At 37.8% G+C, this 22,111-nt stretch overlaps 1 protein-coding gene across 1 annotated transcript; it reads left to right on the top strand.

Annotated features, from left to right (window-relative positions):
• Positions 1-1,703: 1,703 nt before the first annotated feature.
• LOC103109727 (DDB1- and CUL4-associated factor 8-like) lies at positions 1,704-3,491 on the top strand. The gene has a single exon (XM_060182681.1). It carries the CDS (start codon positions 1,704-1,706, stop codon positions 3,489-3,491), a length of 1,788 nt encoding a protein of 595 aa, XP_060038664.1.
• Positions 3,492-22,111: the final 18,620 nt, after the last annotated feature.

Genomic DNA, 22,111 nt, shown 5'->3' with positions numbered 1-22,111 from the left:
GATCAGTTGATTTCATTATTGATTACTTTGATGGACTAAATTACTCTTCTAAAAAACCTTGCCATTTTGTTTTTATTTGTTTATGTATTAAGTATATTTAATTTTTATCACTTAAAAATTTTTAATTGATAAAAATATTTATTTATTTATTTATTTGCTAGAGACAGACAGAAATCAAGAGGGAAGGCAGTAATAGAGAGGGAGAGAGACAGAGAGGCACTTGCAGCCCTGCTTCATCACTCACAAAGCTTTCCCTCTGCAGGTGGGGACTGGGGGCTCAAACCCAGGCCCTTGCACATTGTAACACGTGCACTCCACCAGGTGTGCGATCACCTGCCCCCCCCTTTAATTTATTTTTTATTATTATGATCAAGACCAGAAAGTAAGGGAGAAGGAACAAAGAAAGGGAGAGAGACAAGTGCAGCCTGATCCAGTGCTTGTAAGGCTTAGTGCTTGCAAGTGGGGATTAGAGGCTTGAACCTGAGTCACTGGCATGATAATTTCTGTTTTATTGGTCATGCCACATCCCAGCACTTGGCTTTCCATTTTAGAAGTAAAAATGCGGGAGTCGGGCTGTAGCGCAGCGGGTTAACCGCAGGTGGCGCAAAGCACAAGGACCGGCTTAAGGATTCCGGTTCGAACCCCAGCTCCCCACCTGCAGGGGAGTCGCTTCACAGGCGGTGAAGCAGGTCTGCAGGTGTCTGTCTTTCTCTCCTCCTCTCTGTCTTCCCCTCCTCTCTCCGTTTCTCTCTGTCCTATCCATCAACGACAACAACAATAATAACTACAACAATAAAACAAGGGCAACAAAAGGGAATAAAATAAAATATTTATAAAAAAAAAAGAAGTAAAAATGCAGGGCACAATGAAACTTACATTTCAGAAAATAAATATCCTAGTGGAAGTATGTGTAATGAAATGCATGTGATCTACTCACAGCAAAAATATTCATTTTTAAATATTTATGTATTTATTTAGTAAAATATTTATTTTATTTACTTATAGAGACAGAAATTGAGAGGGATGAAAAGACAGAGAGGGAGAGAAAGAGAGATTTCTGCAGCACTCTTTCACCCGTTGTGAAGCTTCCCTCCTGAAGGTGTTCACAGGGGTATTCAATCCAGGCCATTACTCACTGTAATGTGTGCACTCAACCAGGTGTGCTGCTACCAGGCCACAAAAGTATTCTTTTTTTTTTTTTTTCTGTCCAACCCTTGGCTGTTCCTACAATTAAATGTTTCAAGTTTTGTCCCAAGCAGTGTGGTTTGCAGAAGATATGTCCTCTGTGTGTCAGAAATTCACTAGCTGTGAGGACTTTAGCAATCTTTCATTGTTGTTTGCCTATTTCTTCATTTCATACTGCATATTAATTTCAAGCATAGCATTGAAAAGTCTATGAATACCGTTTTGTGTACAGAGGATCGTTTCTGCTGATGGTTCTAATAAAATGTTTCTCAAAGTACAATGTTTCACTTTTCAAAAGAACAGCATGTACAGCAGCAGACAGTAACTGTGGGGGGAAGGGCTCAGGGTCTGAATAGATAGCAGTTGTAAGAATGTAGATGATAGGTCTTTTGAGCCTCCCTAGCTCCCATACATGCTATACCCCTCCCATTTTGGCCTACCTACTGGCATCTTGCCGCCAGACCTTCCTGCTCTGCTGGCGCCAAGCTCCAGATCCACTAGAGCAAAAATTGTGTAAGATGTCTGACAATGAGAGCAGCACTCATGGTCCACCAGACCAAGGGGCTAGTTGTCTGCCCTGTAGCCCAGAGGAGTGCTTTCAAGTGGAAACCAGTGGCGAGATATCACCAAATGTTGAAATGAACTTGATACTGACCAGCAATGGCAGTGGTGCTGTCTCCCCTGGCCATGCCGGCACGGAAAGCCAAAACATTGGTGCCGAAAGAGCAACCGAGAATGACTATGAAAACCTGGAAGGCACTGTCCACTTCTACGTTGATGATGGAAATTCTCTCAATATCCAAGCGGAAGAAGAGCAGCTCGAAGTAGGAGATCTAGAGGAGGAGGCAGCCAAACAGCCTCAGGTACGTGAAGTGTGCGGTGAAACCAACCAAGGTCCGCATTTCTCAGACGATGATCAGGCCCTGGAGGCCTGGATGTCCTCAGGGACGTCTGATCTGCCTCAGCCTCGCTGGCGAGTGCTTAATGCGCTTAGAGATCGGCAGCTGGGTTCGAGTGCCCGCTTTGTGTACGAGGCTTGTGGGGCGAGACTTTTTGTGCAACGTTTCCAACTGTTCTCTGAGCTTGAAAGCCATAAGGGTTGTGTCAATACTGTGCATTTTAACCAGCGCGGCACCTGGCTGGTCAGTAGTAGTGACGACCTAAGAGTGATCATATGGGACTGGGCGCGTAAGAGGCCAATTTTGGACTTTGACAGTGGCCACAGAAATAATGTCTTTCAGGCTAAATTCCTTCCTAATAGTGGTGATACCATCCTGGCCATGTGTGCACGTGACGGGCAGGTACGGGTCGCAGAGCTATCTACTATTCCTTACTGCAGGAGTGTTAAGCAAGTGGCCCAGCACAGGGGAGCCTCCCACAGGCTGGCTCTGGTGCCTGGCTCCCCATTCACATTTCTAACTTCAGGTATAGATGCGGTTGTCTTCACCATTGATCTCAGACAAGCCTGTCCAGCTTCAAAAATAGTGGTAACAAAAGAGAAGGAGAAGAAAGTGGGACTCTATACAATCCATGTGGATCCTGCCAATAGTTACCAGTTTGCAGTGGGTGGACGAGACCAGTTTGTAAGAATTTATGACCAGAGGAAAATTAATAAGAAAGAGAATAATGGAGTACTTAAGAAATTTTGTCCTCTTCATCTGGATAATTGTGAATCTGAAGTAAACATCACTAGCCTTGTCTACAACTATGATGGCACAGAGCTACTGGCTAGTTATAATGACGACAATATCTACCTCTTCAACTCCTCTGACTGTGATGGAGCCCAGTATGTTAAGAGATACAGAGGACACAGAAATAATGTCACAGTCAAAGGCGTCAATTTCTATGGTCCCAAAAGTGAGTTTGTGGTGAGTGGCAGTGATTGTGGGCACATCTTCTTTTGGGAGAAATCATCCTGCCAGATCGTTCAGTTCATGCTCGGGGATAGAGCAGGTACTGTAAACTGCCTTGAGCCCCATCCTTACCTGCCTGTGATGGCAACTAGTGGCCTAGACCATAATGTCAAGATCTGGGCACCCACAGCTAAAGCTCCCACTGACCTTACTGGGTTGAAGAATGTGATTAAGAAGAACAAACAAGAACGAGATGAAGAAAGATTGCAACACGGTGACTTTTTTGACAATCACATGCTTTGGTTCTTCATGCAACACCTGGCACAGGGAGATCACGGCCTGTACTGGGGAGCTCCTAGCAGTGGAGTCACAGATTCAGATGAACCTCCCAGCATCTCAGATACATCTGAGGAAGAAGGGGGCCAAGATCGTGTGCAATGCCTGCCATCTTAAAAGTCTTCATGTCTGCTACAGCTATATGTCACCTCCCTAAACTGGACTTTAAATTTGAATTCAAACTGGACTTTAAATTTGAATTTAAACTGGACTTTAAATTTGAATTTAAACTGGACTTTAAATTTGAATTTCAGCTTAACCTTTTGTTTTCTGATTTCCACAAGAAAATTTTCTCTTCCAACTCCTTCCTCCTTCACATGCTTATTCCCTTATCCTTTTCCTCTCATTTGATTTGTTTACATCTCTTTTTATTTTATTCTTTTATAGATCACATCTATAAATGTCTCAATTCTGGTTTTTAAAAAAGTTAATCGCTTTATTGAACCTATCTTCTTATTTCTGACACTCTGAAAACTTTCTTTTTTTGCCCCTAAGGTTATCCCTGGAGCTAGGTGCCTGTACTACAAGTCCTCTGCTCCTGGAGGCCATTTTTCCATGTTGTTGCCATTGTTGCATTTGTTGTTGTTGTTGTTGTTGTTGTTTGTTGCTTTTGCATTTGTTGTTGTTGCTGCTATTGTTGAAGAGGACAGAGAAAAGTTGAGAGAGGAGGAGAGGAGGGGAAGACAGAGAGGGGACGAGAAAGAGAAACACCTGCTTTACTTCTTGAGAAGCGACCCCCCCCCCCCCCCCCCCCGCAGATGGAGAGCCTGGAGCTGGAAACTGGTTCCTTGCACTTCACACCATGTGTGTTTCACCCACTGCGCTACTGCATGGTCCCGGAAACAATCATTTTTAATTTTATCTTTAACAGTTTACTATAAAGTTCTTGAATAGATTATAAAACTTTGAAATATGGTTATCCTATAATTTAGAAATGTAGTTATCATTTAGAAGTAAAGTAAAATAAAATATTTGTTCCTTAAATACTGACACTTATCACACATGTACTCTCTCTTACAAAGAAGAGGGAAAGGAAAGAACAAGTGGAAAATATCTTCCTAACAAGATAATTCATCCTTCTAGAATAATTTGGGATTGTGCTCATTTTCATATGTTGTTAATTGATTTGCACTGAGCTTGGCAAGTACTAAATTCAATCACATAAAATTGTTTACTCTGTTCTTTCAATTATATTGAACTTTCATGGCTGAGAAGTCCCATAGAACTGCCTCTCAGCAAGTCTTAGGACAAACAGCTCTGATAAGATACTAATCAGGAATATAAGAATGCCTAATATTTGAAGATTTATATTTAAACTAACTTTTGATAACTTCTTGTTGCAATAAAGAGTTATTTACTTATAAATGACTGCCTGGCATCATTTGAAGGAATAATCTATTATACATTTATGTAATGCTTTAAAATGTCATTAGCAGGTTTTAAGAGGTTACTTTTAAAAATTATTTGCTTTAAATCAGATTTAATGTAAATTTGAGTCCTAAACATCCAATTACTGTTCAATAATACTCATTTTGTTTTACATATGTTATATTGAACGCAGAAGGTTACCAACACCCCCTGTACTCCTTAAACAGATATTATCTCTGGCCCCTTGAGAGTAGGTTGACAATTTACCTAATGAGATTAGACTCTGTAATGGAAAATAATTTGACCAAACTTTCAATTCCCTAACAATAAAAAAGGATAACTACCTGGAGACTAAAGACCTGAGACCATTCCTACTAAGGTCTGCTATCAGGAAAGAGTCTTAATAGCCTCCATAAAATATAGTGACTCTAAGCTGAATACTGTGGTTAAAACAAAGACAGAAAGAGAAGTAAATTATAAATTAGAATCTCAAGTTTGGGGCAACCCTGTACAACCAGACAGATTATGACCTAGCAATAACACTGAAAACATTTGAAATTCCTAGTCAAGCTGGGTGGCAGTGAGAACATTGGCAAAAAGTGGTTTGGAGGTGGGAATGTGGGAAGTGGGGAGGGTGTGGAGGTGAGACGAGCTATAAATCAAAACTATTATCAGAGTTCCCTGCATGAGTCTGAATTTTTTTGTGTTCACAGAGACATTTGAAGAGAAATTTCCAAGGAAAATGTAAAGTGGTATCTAATTTTGCTTTCTGCTCAGAAAGAAGGGGTAGGAGTACATGTCTTACCTTGGTGTGTGTCAACAAAGGGGCCTACAGTTGTACCAGCTCCCTCTCATATCTTCCAGCTCCTTCAGCTCCTTCAGTGTTCACTTCTGCAGCACAGCACTTGTGTCATCAAAGGTAGAGATTTGGAGGTATGAAAGGTCCGCACAGGATCCAATCTTCCCTGTAGGTGCCAGCTGCTCCTCATGGATTCCAGTTTATCCTGGCTTGCCCCATTTCACAGCCATCTTTCTTTTCCGAATGCTCTGATTTAGGTTCCAGCCCCTACAACAAAAACAAAAACCTTATGAAGACCATTTAACTAGATTCTACAATTACTATTAAATCCCTACTATCAGTCAATATAGAATTTATATTACTTCAAGTGTTTGTATTTCTCTGAGTCCTGACTAATACAACCATTATTAAATACTTTAGACTAGATTCCCAGATTACTTGAACAATTTGTTATTTGAAGAGTAAAATTTCTCTAAAGAGAGAGGTTAAGATAGGAAAAGAGGATTAGATAATAATTAGATAGAAATTATAGGTAGATAAATCGATAATTATACAGTCAAAGAATTATTTGAAAAACAAAGTTATGATTATAGGTGAAAATCAAGCTGTAAATCCTGGGGGTGGCGGGTAGGGGTTGTACAGTGGTGGAGCTCTAGGCTTGCAGACATAAGGGTCCGAGTTTACTCACTGGTATGGCATGTGCATATAGAAGAATATTCTGGTCACATTCTCTCTCTCTCTTCCTCTCTCAATAAAGAAAATATACCTAAAAGAAAACCAAGCTTGAGAATTTAGTCTTATTAATGGAAGTATTGTTTAATTATTAACTATTATTTAATTTATGTAAATATTGATTTTTACAAGCCTTTAGTGTTTATGAAGGAAAAAGCTAACAATTCAATCAGAGAAGAAGACAAAATTTCAACTTTAAGTTTGAAATTCTTTTCTTTTCTCTTTAGAAATTAATAGGAGTGTACATAAACACCATTCCCACCACCTAAAGACTGTGTCCCATCCCTCCCCGCCCCCTTGCCCCATCTACCCTCACCCTCAACCCAGGGTTTTTACTTTGGTGCCATACTCCAAATTCAGTCAAATCCTGCTTTGAGTTTCCCTATGTGTTCTTCTTTCTCAACTTCTGTTTATGAGTGGGATCATCCCATACTCATCTTTATTTTTCTTAGTTTGAGAATTTAACACCAATTATTTTTATCCTAATGAGGAATTTCTATAGGCCAGTTCTATGTAGGTCTTTGTAGCCTTTACATAATATTATAATTGTGTCCTAATTATGTACAGAATTTAACTGTATAAGTTTGTGACAGGTGACAAATTAAACTTTTAAAAAACTATCTTCTGGCAGCTATTTCTTAAAAGGACAGGTGTGAATAAGAATATAGATGGAAAAAATATATAATACAGTCTAATTGCTAAATGGCAAGCCAAAATTATTTTTTTTGGTGAGTTCTGTTTGTTCAACGGTGACTTTTTATCATGTTATAAGCCAAAAGAATAACGCAGTACATTTACAACAGACTGGATTATAGCCATCCTGTGATCAAGTTCTATGAACTTCACTATCTTAATCTGCCTCAACTTCATTCTCATCAGTAGTAAAATGAGAGGTTTAGATTTTTTTTACATTTAGTTCTCAGAGACTTATGAAGAACTTAATAATATGCATTTCTTTTCTGGCCAGTGAAAATGTGAGAGTTCAGAAACAGATTATAACAGTACAATTTCACAATCACCTTGTATGATGTGGTGGGGAGGAGAAAGGCACAACCACAACTGAGGAACACTCCAGAAATACCTGGTCAGTACCTTTCAGACATTCAAGGAAATTGTCAACAAGCAAAGACTGAGATCTTTTCATAGAACAGAGAAGCACAAAGGGAGCTAGTAGCTAAATGTAGTGTAGTACCCTGGATAGGATACTGGAACAGAAAAAGGACATTAGTTAACACAGTGATAGAGTCTGGAGTTTATCTGATGAGACAATGTTGGTTTCTTGGTTTTAACAGAGCCACCAAAATAATGTATTGAATAAGATATCAACAATAGGGAAAAGTGACTGAAGAGTGTGTGGGAACACTTCATTTAAATTTTGAAACTTTTTTTTTTTTTGCCTCCAGGGTTATATCTGGGGATAGGTGCCAGCACTACAAATCCACTGCTCCTAGAGGCATTTTTTCTTTAAAATTTTATTGGCTAGGATATTGAGAAACTGAGAGAAGAGGGTAAGATAGAAAGGGAGAGAGACAGAGAGACACCTGCAGACCTGCTTCACTGCCTGTGAATCGACCCCCCTGCAGGTGTGGAGCAGGGGGCTCAGACCTGGATCCTTGCTAAAGTCCTTGAGCTTCATACTTTTAACCTGGTGCACTGCTTCCTAGCCCCTGAAACTTTTCTATAAATCTAAAACTATTCAAAAAGTTTTTTCAACTAAATGTTAAAAATCCATGTAAAAATCACTACCTTTAGTAGCCATAATATTTCTGGTAGTGTTTTTATCATATCAGTAGAAATAATTCATATTCTTTGGTTTTTTTCAAGTTCTGCTTATTTTGCAATTAATGCTGAGTAACTTTGATTATTTGTGACCTTTTGAAAATGTTCTTTCATCATTTATTTTGTTCGATAATGTGCTTCTGGTAAGTTGCTTCTAATAAAAGTGTAAATTAAAAAAACTGAAAATTTAAGAGATAAGATTTAATAATTTCTTACACAAAGTTTCTTCAGGGGGGCATTTCATCAAACTAAATTGGAAAGTACTTAGTATGTAGGAACTGTATAAAATAGCATACATAGCTTCTTTTTCTCTTTCTTTTCTCCTCTTTCTCTTTCTTCTCTTTTTAATGAGGTATAGAAAGAACTTAGGGTCTCACACATGTGCATTACCACTGAGTCACCACCCAATCCAACTTTTTTTTGTTTCAAATTTTAGAAAGGGAATGGGGGGTGGAGAGGATGGGGCAAAAGCACTGCTTCACCTTCTGAGAGATCCAAGTGTCAGAATCTCACGCTTGCAAGGTCAGCACTCTATCACAGAGTCAGCTCTTAAGCCCCAACTGCTTTCTCTAAAACCACTGAACATTTAACAGAAATTTATCTCTCTGGTAGAGCTAAATTTGTATTGGTTAAAGAGCATATAGGAGAGGAAGTAAAATGGCATTGGACAAGTCTTTCTAGAAGTTTCGTTCTGAAGAGGAAAATCAAAATGAAGTGACAGCTAGAAAGAGGTAAAGAATTATGCTACCATTGCTATGCTTTATTTTTAAGATGAAGGAAATTAGAAAAGTTATATTGACTGTAAATATCTATATGTAAGAGTGAAATGGTGGAATGATAGGAAATAACAGAAGACTCCAGGATACAATCTCTTAAAGAAATATGATTGGGGTTAAGCGCATGTAGTATCACCATGTGCAAGGATCCAGGCTAGAGCCCCTGCTCCCCACCTGCAGGGGGGTGTCGGGTTGCATCTGGGGAGAGAGAAGAGACCTGGAACTCCTGGTGGAGCTGGAACACAAATCTTTATTCACCCAGACACCCCAGAATTAGGTGTGAGCACAGCAGTTCAAGCCGCCTCCCACTATGTCCACCAGCCCTTTTTCAGAGAAAAAAACAAAGAAAATGAAAACTGAAGCCAGAGAGACTTTTATGGGAGAATTCTGGAAGTGGCAAGTCGGGATGGGATTGGCTAGGAAAGGGGGTGGTGAGAGGCAAAAGGCATGTTGGGAAGGTGGAAGCTTCCTTAGCAACTATTGCAATGGTTTTAAATGAATTAGCAATATCCTGAGGAGATAACGTTGTGGTGGGGGTTTTCAGGCAAAACAATGATTATATAAGCAGAGTAGGGGGGCTGGCTTTAAGGGCCAACAGGGGGCACTTTACAAGTGGTGAAGTAGGTTTGCAGATGTCTCTCTGTCTCTCTCACCCTTTATCTCCTCCCTACCACTCTCAGTTTCTGTCTGTCCTATCAAGTATAATAGGAAAAAAAAAAAAAGATGCTGTGAGCAGTGGATTCCTACTGCTGGCACCGAATCCTAGCAATAACCCTGGTGGTAATTAAAATAAGAAAGAAAAAAGAAATATGATCTATAAACTGAAGGAGGAGGAGGCTCTTAGCATTTATCCAAAAGACATGAAGACACTAATTTGAAAAGACATATGCACTTCCATCTTCATAATTACAATATTCACATGAAATATGGAAGCAACCTAAAGGTTCATCAACAGATGACTAGATAAAGAAATTATGGTTTGGGGGCTGAGCATTGGCACACTGGGTTCAGCGCACATACTACAAAACACAAGGATCCTGGTTCAGCCCCCTGCTCCCCACCTGCGGGGTGGGGGTGGGGAGTTGTCAGCTCGCTCCACAAATGGTGAAACAGGTCTACAGGTGTCTCTCTGTCTCTTTCCCTCTCTATCCTTCCCTGCCCTCTCAATTTCTCTCTGTCCTATCTAATAAAACAGAAAAAATGGCCACCAGGAGCAGTGGAATTACAGTACAGGCACTGAGCCCCAGCGATAACCCTGGCGGCAAGAAAAAAAATGTTATGGTACTGGTGCACATTCTTGTTCTTAATGGCAAAGCATTTATTCATTCATTTATTTGTTTATTATTTTTTATTGCCACTAGGGTTATTGCTGGAGTTCATTACTAGCACTATGAATCCACCACTCCTGGCGGCAATTATGTCCATTTGTTAAAATTTTTCTCATTTTTACTAGATAAAACAGAGACCAATTGAAAGAGGACAGGAAGATAGAGAGAGGGAGAGGGGGCCAGGTGATGGTGCAACTGGTTAAGCACACATATTACAATACAAAAGGACCGGGGCCATGTGGTAGTACTGTGGGTTAAGCATACATGGCGCGAAGAGCAAGAACCAGCGTAAGAATCCCGGTTGGAGCTCCTGGCTCCCCACCTTCAAGGGGGATTGATTCACAAAGAGTAAAGCAGGTCTGAAGATGTCTATCTCCCTCTATCCCTCTCTGTCTTCCCCTCCTCTCTCCATTTATCTCTGTCCTATCCAACAATAACGACAGCAATAACAATAATAACAACAAAAACTATAAACAACAAGGGCAACAAAACGGAAAATATAGCCTCTGAGAGCAGTGGATTTGTAGTGCACCGAGCCCCAGCGATAACCCTGGAAGCAAAAAAAAAAAAAAAAATGCATAAGGACCCAGATCTGAGCCCCCAGTCCCCACCTGCAAGGGAAAAGTTTTATGAGTGGTGAAGAAGTATTGTGGTGTCACTCTGTCTCTCTCTCCCACTATCTCCCCCTCCTCTCTTGACTTCTGGCTGTCTCTATCCAATAAATAAAGATAATTTTAAAAAATTAAAGAAAGACACCTCCAGACCTGATTCACCGCTCATCAAGAAGACCCCCTGCAGGTGGGGAGCAGAGGTTTGAACCTGAGTCCCTGTGATTGGTAAAATGTGCCACCACCCAGACCCATGACAAAGCTTTTTTAAAAAAAATATTTTAACTGTTATTATTGATTTAATAACAGTTTACAAGACCATAAGAGTACAGGGGTATAGTTCCACACTGCACACATAACTACAGTTCTGTTCCCTCCTTGCCCCCTCCTTCCAAAGATAACCACCAAATTTTCATAATCTTAGAGACAGTTTAGCTCCATTTTTAAAAACAAGTTCGTGTGTTTTAATTCTTTATATATTGCACTTATGAACGAAGCCATATGGTAGTTATCTTTCAGACATATACAGGTTATTTGGTAACACATATAAACTATAACAATGAGAGTTCTTGAAAACAAATCAACAACAACAACAAACACTGAAGGATAAAACTCTTTGACTTTACCTATTTCCCCCTCCTCTGCGTTTTATTAAATGGAGAGTCAGGGGATGGGAGATAGCACAATTAGAATGCAAAGGACTCTTGCCTAAGGTTCTAGTCTTCAGAGTCAACCCCAGGTGCCACCATAAACGAGAGCCAAGCAGTGCTGTGAGCTAGCACGCTCTCTCTCCCCTCTCCCTCTCCCTCTCTCTCTCTCTCTCTAAACACACACACACACACACACACACACACACACACACACACACACTGTGTGTGTGTCTCAGAAATAAACACAAAAGTCTACTATAATGAAATGCAGTTACCTTTGGCTATCATTTAACCTTTATACAGTATGTCTTTTCCTTAAGTTTTAAAAAATCTAGATTTTATGTTCTGCTATTCAAAGTATATTCAAATTTTAATTTGGGGTTTTGAGCATTCCTTATTTTAAATATAATCTTACATTGGAATGTAAGTGGCAGAAATAGAAACAGGTGAAAGGCAACTTGGACAAATCAACAGTAGTAAAAAATCTTTTTTAGATAGAATAGTTGTAAGTTCAAAAGAAAACCCTCTGAAATCCATTGCAATATTTTGTACCACATTTTTTTTGATGGGGGCAAGAGCTAAATTCCTAAGACTATGTGCCATAGCTCTTCTAAAGAGCATGCTATTCTCTACATCAACCATATAGGCAATTTCTCTTTCATTTGATTAGATTGCCTGATAGGTGAAAGGCATGTGCTATATAAATGTAATTTAAAATATCATAAAATCCTAAAAAAAAAAAAGAACAACTTTGAGTTAGTATAGTTGATGTTGGTGTTAGAGCAAAATATGCATACATTTAAAATTAAAATTGCAAACTCATCCTTATAGGGATGGTTTCCATATTAAACAACTCAGTTAGAACTACAATCAGAGTACAAGATACATATATTTTTTTGCATTAGGTTGTAGTGTTCAAAAACAATTCTGTTGACACGTATTCCTCTAATAGGTCACTGGAAATTAATGTTACAACATCTATACCAGTAAACCTATTGTCCTAGAGAAATAAAAAGGATACACCAAAAGATTTAGGTTCAAAGATCCTGGTATGAAAAAAGTCAACTAGACAAAATCTACATATCTAACAATAAGGCAATGACAAATATATTTGTTATACCTTGTACCATGGAGTAGTACATAGTGACTGTTCAGTAATATTCATAATTTATATAATATATAATAACAATATATATAATATATAATAAATATAAAATGGGTAAGAGCTCAGTCTGTTAGAGCAACAATCTGAATGGCTGAACCCCAGAAGTTCTGAGTATAATCCATAGCAATATTTTATGTCAGGGCTGAATAGTGCTCTGCTCTTCTTTCTCTTTCTTCCCTGTACCTCCTCTCTCATTCTATCTTTTGCAAAATAATTAAGTAAATCTTTCAAATATATATATTAGGGGAAACAGGATAGTGTTTTATGCAACATTCACATGCATGAGGCAAGAGAGATCCTAAATTCAATTCCCAACACCACCATAAGCCAGATCTGAGCACTGCTTTGGTAAACAATAATAGTAGCATATATATAATTAATCCATGTGTTTTTATCACTCAGATATACCAATCTGTCAAGTCTGATTCCTCAGGAAGGACTTCTTTTAATTTGAATCCAACATTTGCCAATTCCAATATTACCATTATTAATCTTAATTCCAGGAAAGCAAATGTTATTTATTGACTTATTTTACTTGAATTTTTTTGTGATAGACCCCAGTTTATTTGTTTCTAAGTGTATTTCATTTTATTTCATGACATATAAATCTGAATAAGCAATCATGAGGACTTTTGTGCCTATTAAAGCAAAGTGTACTTTTTGTATTATCTTTTTTCTCTACATTCAGTCACATATTTCTGGTCTACTTTCCTTCTGATTAAACAATAGAATTTTCCAATAACTTGTGTTTGAGAGAGGAGATCTTACTTGTTATCGGTTTTATTTGATTTTGCCTATTTTTTTCATTCTTTCCAGTTGTCAGTCAGATTATATTGACTATGTGAGTTCTATGCCAGACTCTGGCAGTATTATTTGATAACTTCCAATTCATTTGAATCTTATTTTATGTTCCTCTCTGGATTGAAATGAAAAGCAGCCAGCAAGCATCAGTTTCTGAGATCATCACTACATTTAACCATTGAGGAATTTGTAATTTAATAATTTAAAACTAAAAATTATAATTATATTAATTACGTAGTGGAATTTGCATATCTTACATGGTTTGCGTGTTATTGGCAAGAAAATGTATGGTTTTAAAGAAAAATGAGGTTTTTTTCTGAAATAAGTAGCTACTTGAAAAATTCAAAACTGTAACTATCAATATCTTATTGCCTACATCAATGCCATCTACTCCAGTGTTACATGTTGGGGTGATAAAATGAAAAGGCTACGAGATTATGAAAACAATACTTAGAAGCATTATATAGTAAAATTATAGTAAGCAATTAAACAATGAGACCAATCAATAGATTACTTCTTTATAAAAAATTATTTTTATTTACTTTTATTTTTTGCCTCTGGTGTCTGCAGTGCGAATCCCCTGCTCATGCAGCCATTTTTTTAATTTAATTTAGTTTTTTATAAGAAATTGAGAGAGGAGGATAAGAAAAAGAGGGAGAGAGTCACTTGCAGTCCTGCTTCACTGCTTGAGAAGTGACTGCTCTGTAAGTGGGGAGCCAGGGGCTCAAACCAGGATCCTTTCTCGGTACCCCGCACTTTGTATGTGTGTTAACCAGGTATGCCACTGCCCATCCTCTGATTGCTTCTCTTTAATGGTTTGGGCAGCACTTCACAGAAAGATGAACCATTCAACAGATGTATGGGAATCAGGTGGTGGCACAACAGGTTGAGAGCACATATTACAATGCACTAGGACCCAGGTCCAAGCCCCTGGTCCCCATCTACAAGAGGGGAAGCTTTGCAAGTTTTGAAACAGTGCTGCAGATTTCTCTCTTTCTCCCTCTCTATCTCCTCCTTCCATCTTGATTTTTCTGTCTCTAGCAAATAAATAAATAAATACATTTTTTAAAAGATGCATGATTTCAGCTCTATAGTCAAGTGTACCATGAACATTTAGCTGTAAGCATCTGCATCAGAAAGAGGTCAAAGAGCTTCTTCATGACAGAATACCTTCTACATAATGTCTATTTTTGATTTTCTAGCAACTGCCTAAATTACAAGGATATGTAGTGTATGTTATAATGATGTCAGCTTTTACTTCAAATCCTAGATCTTCCACTCACTAGTTGTTGAGTCTCTGCTTCAGTGTATTCATCTATAAAATGAGAATGATGGGAGTCAGGCGGTGGCGCAGTGGGTTAAGCTCACGTGGAGCAAAGCGCAAGGACCTGCTTAAGGATCCCAGTTGGAGCCCCCGGCTCCCCACCTGCAGGGGAGTCGCTTCACAAGCTGTGAAGGAGGTCTGCAGGTGTCTTTCTCTCCCCCTCTCTGTCTTCCCCTCTTCTCTCCATTTCTCTCTGTCCTATCCAACAACAACAACATCAATAACTACAAGGGCAACAAAAGGGAAAATAAATATTAAAAAATTTAAAAAATTAATTAAATAAAAAATATATATTAAAAAAATGAGAATGACAATATTCTCCTAATTTTATCAGTATTAAATGTACTGCTAATTTGCGGGCACTGGGAAGCATAATAAACAAGCATGGGGTTTCCTTTAAACATTTGTTACACATATGGTGATCCCTCTCTTTGTTACCCATTCGTGTTTCTCTTTGTTTAATTTTATATCATTTTATTGTGTGGGGGGTGGTAAATGGTTTACAGTACAGTTGTCAGCATATGGGTAAATTTCTCATCTCCTCATGATAAGTGTCTTCAAAATATTCTCACTGCCAACTTAGGTTTTAACAACATTATGCACCTGGACAACAAAGCTGGGTTCCCCCAAGCTCCTACCTACCCTACCCCTCCTTCCACAGAATCCTTTGTTTTGGTGCAATTTGCTGAGTTTGTGGTAGGTAAGAGCAGAACAACTGAGGTAGAAATCAGAATTAGCAAGGTTGAGGATGAATTAGAGAAAACTAATAAAAGAGAAAAATATATAGATTATTCTTGATTTAGAAGAATTATCTAGGCCTCATGGTGGCTGATGAAAATTTAAGAAGACAAATCAAACAAACGGAAAGTAAAACAACAAAATAAGTACCTGTAATTCAACTTTAGAAACTTTCACTGACATAAACATTATTATCATAATCTAATAACAAAACAATTTAAGCAAAAGGCTAACTTTCATTTTTTACCTTAATCTGCATGAATATGATCAGAATAAAGACGGAAAAGTACAAATCTATGTGCCAATAGCTGTACTATAAACCATTAAACCCCTTAATAAAGTATATTTAAAAAGAAACAAGAGTCACAAACATAAAAAAATATAGAAGACTAAAGGTTTGGCTAAAGCATAAAAACACTAAGATTTTTATACTCCTTTTTAATTTATGAACTAAAGATGGTATGTCATGAAACCCCTTTTATTTGGTGCCCTTGAATTTCCTTCAATTCTTTCAAATATTCTAAATTCAAATTGCCAGAAATTATTTTAATAAAACCATAACAACTGGCAAATGATTCACTTTTATATTATTAAACTTTTGGGATCACAAATGTGAAACAATGTATTTTTATCTACTAATATGCCAAAACCAACATATAAATAGATGATTTGTTTAACAAGCTTTGCTCAAAAAATACTTTCTAAAAAAGGTATAATGTTATTTTTGTATGACATGATGGAAAGAGAACATCTGTCGCATCAACAGGATTTTAAAACTCTATATTTTATGCATTACCATGGAGTCTTTTTTATCACAAGTTTCTTGAAATGTAATATGTATAATGATCATATATTAAAATTCAGTATAGCAGATCCCATTGTAAAATTTTAGTTACATTTTACTTATAGGATTTGTTTCCACTAATTATAAAGATAATATAAAATCATGGTAAAATTTTCAAACAATTGCAAGCACTATTTATGAAAAAAAAAATAAACTAGAAATTACCTTACATGGGCAGTAATATTGATGGTAAATTTATTCTAGATATTTTATCTATCTACCAAGTATAGTGATCTTGGATTCATAGCCCATCTATTTTAATAAGAGAGATACAGAGAGAGGGAGGGAGAAAGAGAAAGATATCAGAATAGTGTTCTTCTCTGGCTTATGATAGTGCTGGGGGCAGAATCTGGCACCTCAAGAGTCTCCGGCATAGAAGACTTTTGCAGAACCATTATGATATTTTGACAGCCCCTTCCCTTATTTTTATAAACAAGTAACAACATTCCAGTATTACATGGCCATTTATGTACCATTCCTTATGTTTAGAAACCTTGATTGTGAGAGTTCCATGATTCATCTAGACTACAAACTTGGTGTGCCTTTTCTTTTCTTCTTTTCTTTTTTTTCTTTGATGGGACAGAGAAAAATTGAGAGGGGAGGAAGAGAGAGAAAAAGAGAAATAGACACCTGTAGCACTGCTTCACTGAGCTTGAAGCTTCCTCCCTGCAGGTGGGTACCAGGTACTTGTTCATGGCAATATGTGTGTTCAACCATGTGTGTCACCGCCAGATCCCACTTGTGTGCCTTTTCATATTTGCTTATCCATCTCTTTCACTTTATTCACTGGTGGCCCAATCATTCTGTGTCATGCTTCCTTTTAATGAACTTGGATCAAATAGTAAGTTGTGAAGAGCAGAATCCAATATACAGAATAGTCACCAAATTGGCAAGGGATTAGCTACCCTGAAGTCAGACGCAGTAGGAAGTAGGGCAGAACTAGGGAAAGATAGAAACAGGCTGGGGGTATGGATTGACCTGCTAGTGCCCATATTCAGCAGAGAAGCAATTACAGAAGCCCGAACTCCTATCTTCTGCTCCCCCAAAACAACCTTGATCCAAACTCCCAGTGGGGAAGATGTGATAGGATGAAGATAAGAGGGCTCTGCACTCCAGCTCCATCAGCACCCAGAGAGACAGAAGGAAAAGGAGAGGGACATTTGGAGGTAGTAATCTTGTCATGAGTGGCTTGAAGGGGGTGAGAGGAATGGAGCAGTAAAAAAAGGGGCAATTATGTATAAATGTAGACATACAGTTGTAGAAATGATAGTTGGCCTGTGTCTACAACCTTAGGGGAACTGTGGCGGATTACAGTGGGGAGACTGAAGATTCAGAACTCTGGTGGTGGGAATTGGTGTGTATTTAAACCCCTGTTGACATGTAATTTTGTAAAATAAATAAATAAATAAATAAATAAGAAAGTAGGGCAGATAAGCTTCTCCTCCCCACATTCTGTAGGTTACTATCAGTACTGGCTCCCTTTTCAGAGAATTTTCTTTTTTAAAAAAAAATTATTTATTTATTCCCTTTTTGTTGCCCTTGTTGTTTTATTGTTGTGGTTATTATTGTTGTCTGTCTTTGTTGTTAGATAGGACAGAGAGAAATGTAGAGAGGAGGGGAAGACAGAGAGAGAGGGGAGAGAAAGATAGACACCTGCAGACCTGCTTCATCACTTGTGAAGTGACTCCCCTGCAGGTGGGGAGCCGGGGTTCGAACCGGGATCCTTATGCCGGTCCTTGTGCTTTGGGCCACGTACATTTAACCCACCATGCTACTGCCCGACTCCCCTCAGAGAAGTTTCTATGCTAACTGAACATGCCTCCAGAGTGATCTGTGTCCTGTCTGTAGCTGATTTGAATTTGCAGCGAATGCAACAATGAATTGCTTGATACTGCTTTGGATCTTAACTCATTTTGCTTGTTTTCTGACCTTCACTTGAGTTTGCTGACATTTTCCTAGGGAAATTTAGGCAGCATTAGCCTTGCTTTAAGTTCCATTTATGTATTAAAATGTATTTTTAATTTATTCAAACATTTTCACTCCTCATAGAAATTACTGTAAAAAGCATAATGACAAAATAACTATTTTGTACATGTCTTTAACTGTAGTTCTTTGTATTTTGCAAGAGTGATAAAAAAATGCCCTTGTTAAGGTTCTTAAATATTCATTGCAAATGGGTTTTCAGAAAGGTTATGAATATATACTATTACAAAAATTGAAAAGAATGTTCATTGCCAAAATTGTGTTCATAACTTCAATATATGCTAATCTGAGTATCTTAAATAGTACTTAAAATTGCAGACGTCACTGAGATTGAGTATTTTTTTCACTTATTTACAGGTCATCTATATTTTTTAATTGCCAGTTTGTGCTATAGTTATGAAAACTAGTTTTATAAGTATTCTTTAATAATATTAATGTTATTTACTCACTTTGATAAGTTTAATGTTTTTATTTCCTCCCTGTTTATGAACTACATTAACAATATTTTCCATGTTGTATCCATGCATATAAAATCATTCTCCTTATAGAAATAAAACATTCATATATTTTCATGAGAAGTAACTGTATTTATAGCTTTTCAAATATCCTGGAAATTCCTGCTTAATGGTACTTTCTTTGCCTATAATTTTTCTAGATTTTGTATCTTTGTATCAGATTCTTGGTAGTAGATATCATAATGGTTATGCAAAGAGACTCTCATGCCTGAGACTCCTATATCCCAGGTTCAGTCCTCCACACCACTATAAGCCAGAGCTGAGCAGTGCTCTGGTTTAAAAAAAAAATAGACTTGGGTGGCAAGGTGCAGGGAAGGGGTTGCTGGTGGCAGTGCATGGCAAAGACCAGCACAAGGATCCAGGCTCCCCACCTGCAGGGGGCAGGGTTGCCTCAAAAGAGGTGAAGCAGGTGTGTCTCCCCCTTCTCCTATTTCTTGTTGTTCTATTCAACAACAATAACAACAAAGAACAATGGCAACAAAATGGAGAAAAATGGCCTCCCAGAGCAGTGAATTCATAGTGCAGGCATCAATCCCCAACGATAACCATGGAGGTAGAGAGAGAGAGAGAGAAAGAGAGGAAGAAGAAGAAGAAGAGGAAGAAGGAGAAGGAAGAAGAGAAGGCAGAGAAGGAGAAGGGAAAGAAGGAACGAAAGAAGGAAGGAAGGAATTATCTTATTCTCATAGCCATAGTTGAATTGGTATTATAAGATAATTCATAATACAAAGCATACTTTTAACATGCTGTTCTTATGCTACACATATCGATATTTTAAATTCCCATTTTCATATTTTGTTAGATAGATTTAAATTAACTAATACAAGTATGTCTTTAAATGAGAAAAAGAATGGAAGGAAATTAATGTACTAATTAAAAGAATATAACGCTAGCCAGAGTATTAGCACTCATCTAAGTGAACTCATTTTTCAAATTTTGTTTTTGTTTCTGATCCAGTGAGGATTAAAAATAATTTAAGGGGAGTCAGGCTGTAGCGCAGCGGGTTAAGAGCAGGTGGCGCAAAACACAAGGACCGGCATAAGGATCCCGGTTCGAATCCCAGCTCCCCACCTGCAGGGGAGTCGCTTCACAGGCGGTGAAGCAGGTCTGCAGGTGTCTATCTTTCTCTCCTCCTCTCTGTCTTCCCCTCCTCTCTCCATTTCTCTCTGTCCTATCCAACAACGACAACAACAATAATAACTACAACAATAAAACAACAAGGGCAACAAAAGGGAATAAATAAATAAATATTTAAAAAATAAAATAATAATAATAATAATTTAAGGAGACGGGTGGTGGTGTACATGGTTAAGTGCACATAATATTATATACACAAGGACTCGTTCAAGGAACCAGGTTTGAGCTTCTGTTCCCCACATTTAGTGGGTTGCTTCACAAGTGGTGAAGCAGGTTTGCAGGTGTCTTTCTCTCTCCTTTTCCATCTCCCTTACCCCTCTCAATTTCTCTCTTTCCCATAGAATAAAATGGGGGGGGGAGAGGAAAAAATATTCAAGAGAAGCTGTGGCTTTGTAGTGCCGGCACCAAGCCCCAGCGACAACCTTTGAGGCAAATAATAATAATGATAATGATGATAATAATAATTTGTGAAGGTGTATTACATCAAAGAAAATGAGTCTGGGGAAGATAGGGGAGGAAGGAATGGAAGAAAACTTGTGGGTGCTGGTACATAATGAAACTGCGCCCATGTGTCAATGAATACACTGTAAACCACTAACCTGTCAATAAAAAATAATGTAATATACTGTAAAATACCTATTGTATAATTATTTCCTAACTTAATTTTCACAACAGTTGTAATTACTATTAAAAATTTGGGTTTCATATCCTTTTAGTTATTGAAGTAACTTTGTTTTGAATCTATTCTTTCCTAGAAATTATGGCCTTTTATCCTCATTTTAAGTAAGTAGAGCTTTCAGCTAATATCTAAATTGTCCAGGACCAAATATCATTAAAGTTAATGAAAAATTATTCCAAAAACATACTTTATATGTCCTTGAGTGTGGAAAATGTCATGAGTTAGTGTATTTCAGAAAACTCACCTTTACTTGAAGATTTAATTTTGAGACCGTTTTAATATCTGATATTGTGTATCATCACAATAAACTATCAGGAGCTACACTGTAAGTAAATAAGTAAATATTTATTTCTTTACTTATTTTTTATTTTATCTCTGGTGCTTGATACCTGAACATTAACTTCACTACTCCCAGTGCTCATATTTTCCCCCACTTTCCTTCTTTTTAAATTTTCTTTTTTTTCAATACTTTTATTTATTTATGTATTTTGCATGGATAGAGAAATTGAAAAAAAGGAAAGGAGAGACATCTGCAACATTACCCCACTGCTCCAGAGGCTTCTCTCTTGCAGTTGAAGACCAGGGGCTTGAAACCAGGACCTTGTGTATTGTGATGTGTGTGCTCAACCAGGTGTGCCACTGCCTGGTCCCCTATCAGTAAATTAAGTGGAACGAGCATGAAACTCTTCGTGATGCATAAAAAGAATTACTTCAGAAGTGTAAGTGAGTATTACTTTGAATAATGTAAGACTGTCAGAGAAAATGAACAACTGCTTTATCTGCTTAACGTATTAACTTTCTTTGATGATTTTTTTCCTAAAAAAAAAAAGGGGTTTATTATTTCTTCTATTTTGAGAGAGCTTCTCTCTGCCCTAATCCAACTTTATAGTTTTATTCTCAACTCTGACACCATCTTCCCAGACATTTCCAGTCCACTTCACTGTTAACTATCAAGCTCATGCAAAGCTTACTAAACTCATGGACCCCCTAGGAACATACCTAAAATAGACTTCCTATCTTCTCCCCACTCTTAAGTCCTTATTATCATTTGTTCTATTCCTACTTTTTAGGTTCCCGTTTATTAATCATTTAGTCTTGCTTTATATGCCTTTCAGCCACCAAGTTGCAGATGCTACTATAATTCCATCCTGACTTCCATGAGCAGATGACCTCACCAGTGTGTCCTGGAAGCTCACTTCTCCAAAGTCCTGTCCCACTAAGGAAAGATAGAAACAGGCTGGAAGGTCCATGTTCAATGGAGAAGACAGAACTCCCACCTTTTACATCCCCCAAAAAACTTTAGTCCATACTCCCAGAGAGGTAAAGGATAGGGAAAGAAGAACAAAGAGCTCTGAATCCCAATTCCACCAGGTCCTGAAGTGTTTGTCACCAGGAATCTTGTTTTTATACCATTACTAAAATGGAGGTGAATATAAAAAACACCAGAGAAAGCAAAGTACTGTTTCTCTTATCTGACAGATGAAAGAAAGGAAGTAGAGTCAAAATTAATACTA

Source organism: Erinaceus europaeus, chromosome X (assembly GCF_950295315.1).
Source record: "Erinaceus europaeus chromosome X, mEriEur2.1, whole genome shotgun sequence".
Classification (NCBI taxonomy): domain Eukaryota; kingdom Metazoa; phylum Chordata; class Mammalia; order Eulipotyphla; family Erinaceidae; genus Erinaceus; species Erinaceus europaeus.
Note: the sequence above shows the minus strand (reverse complement) of the source record. Positions and strands in the feature narration are given on the sequence as shown.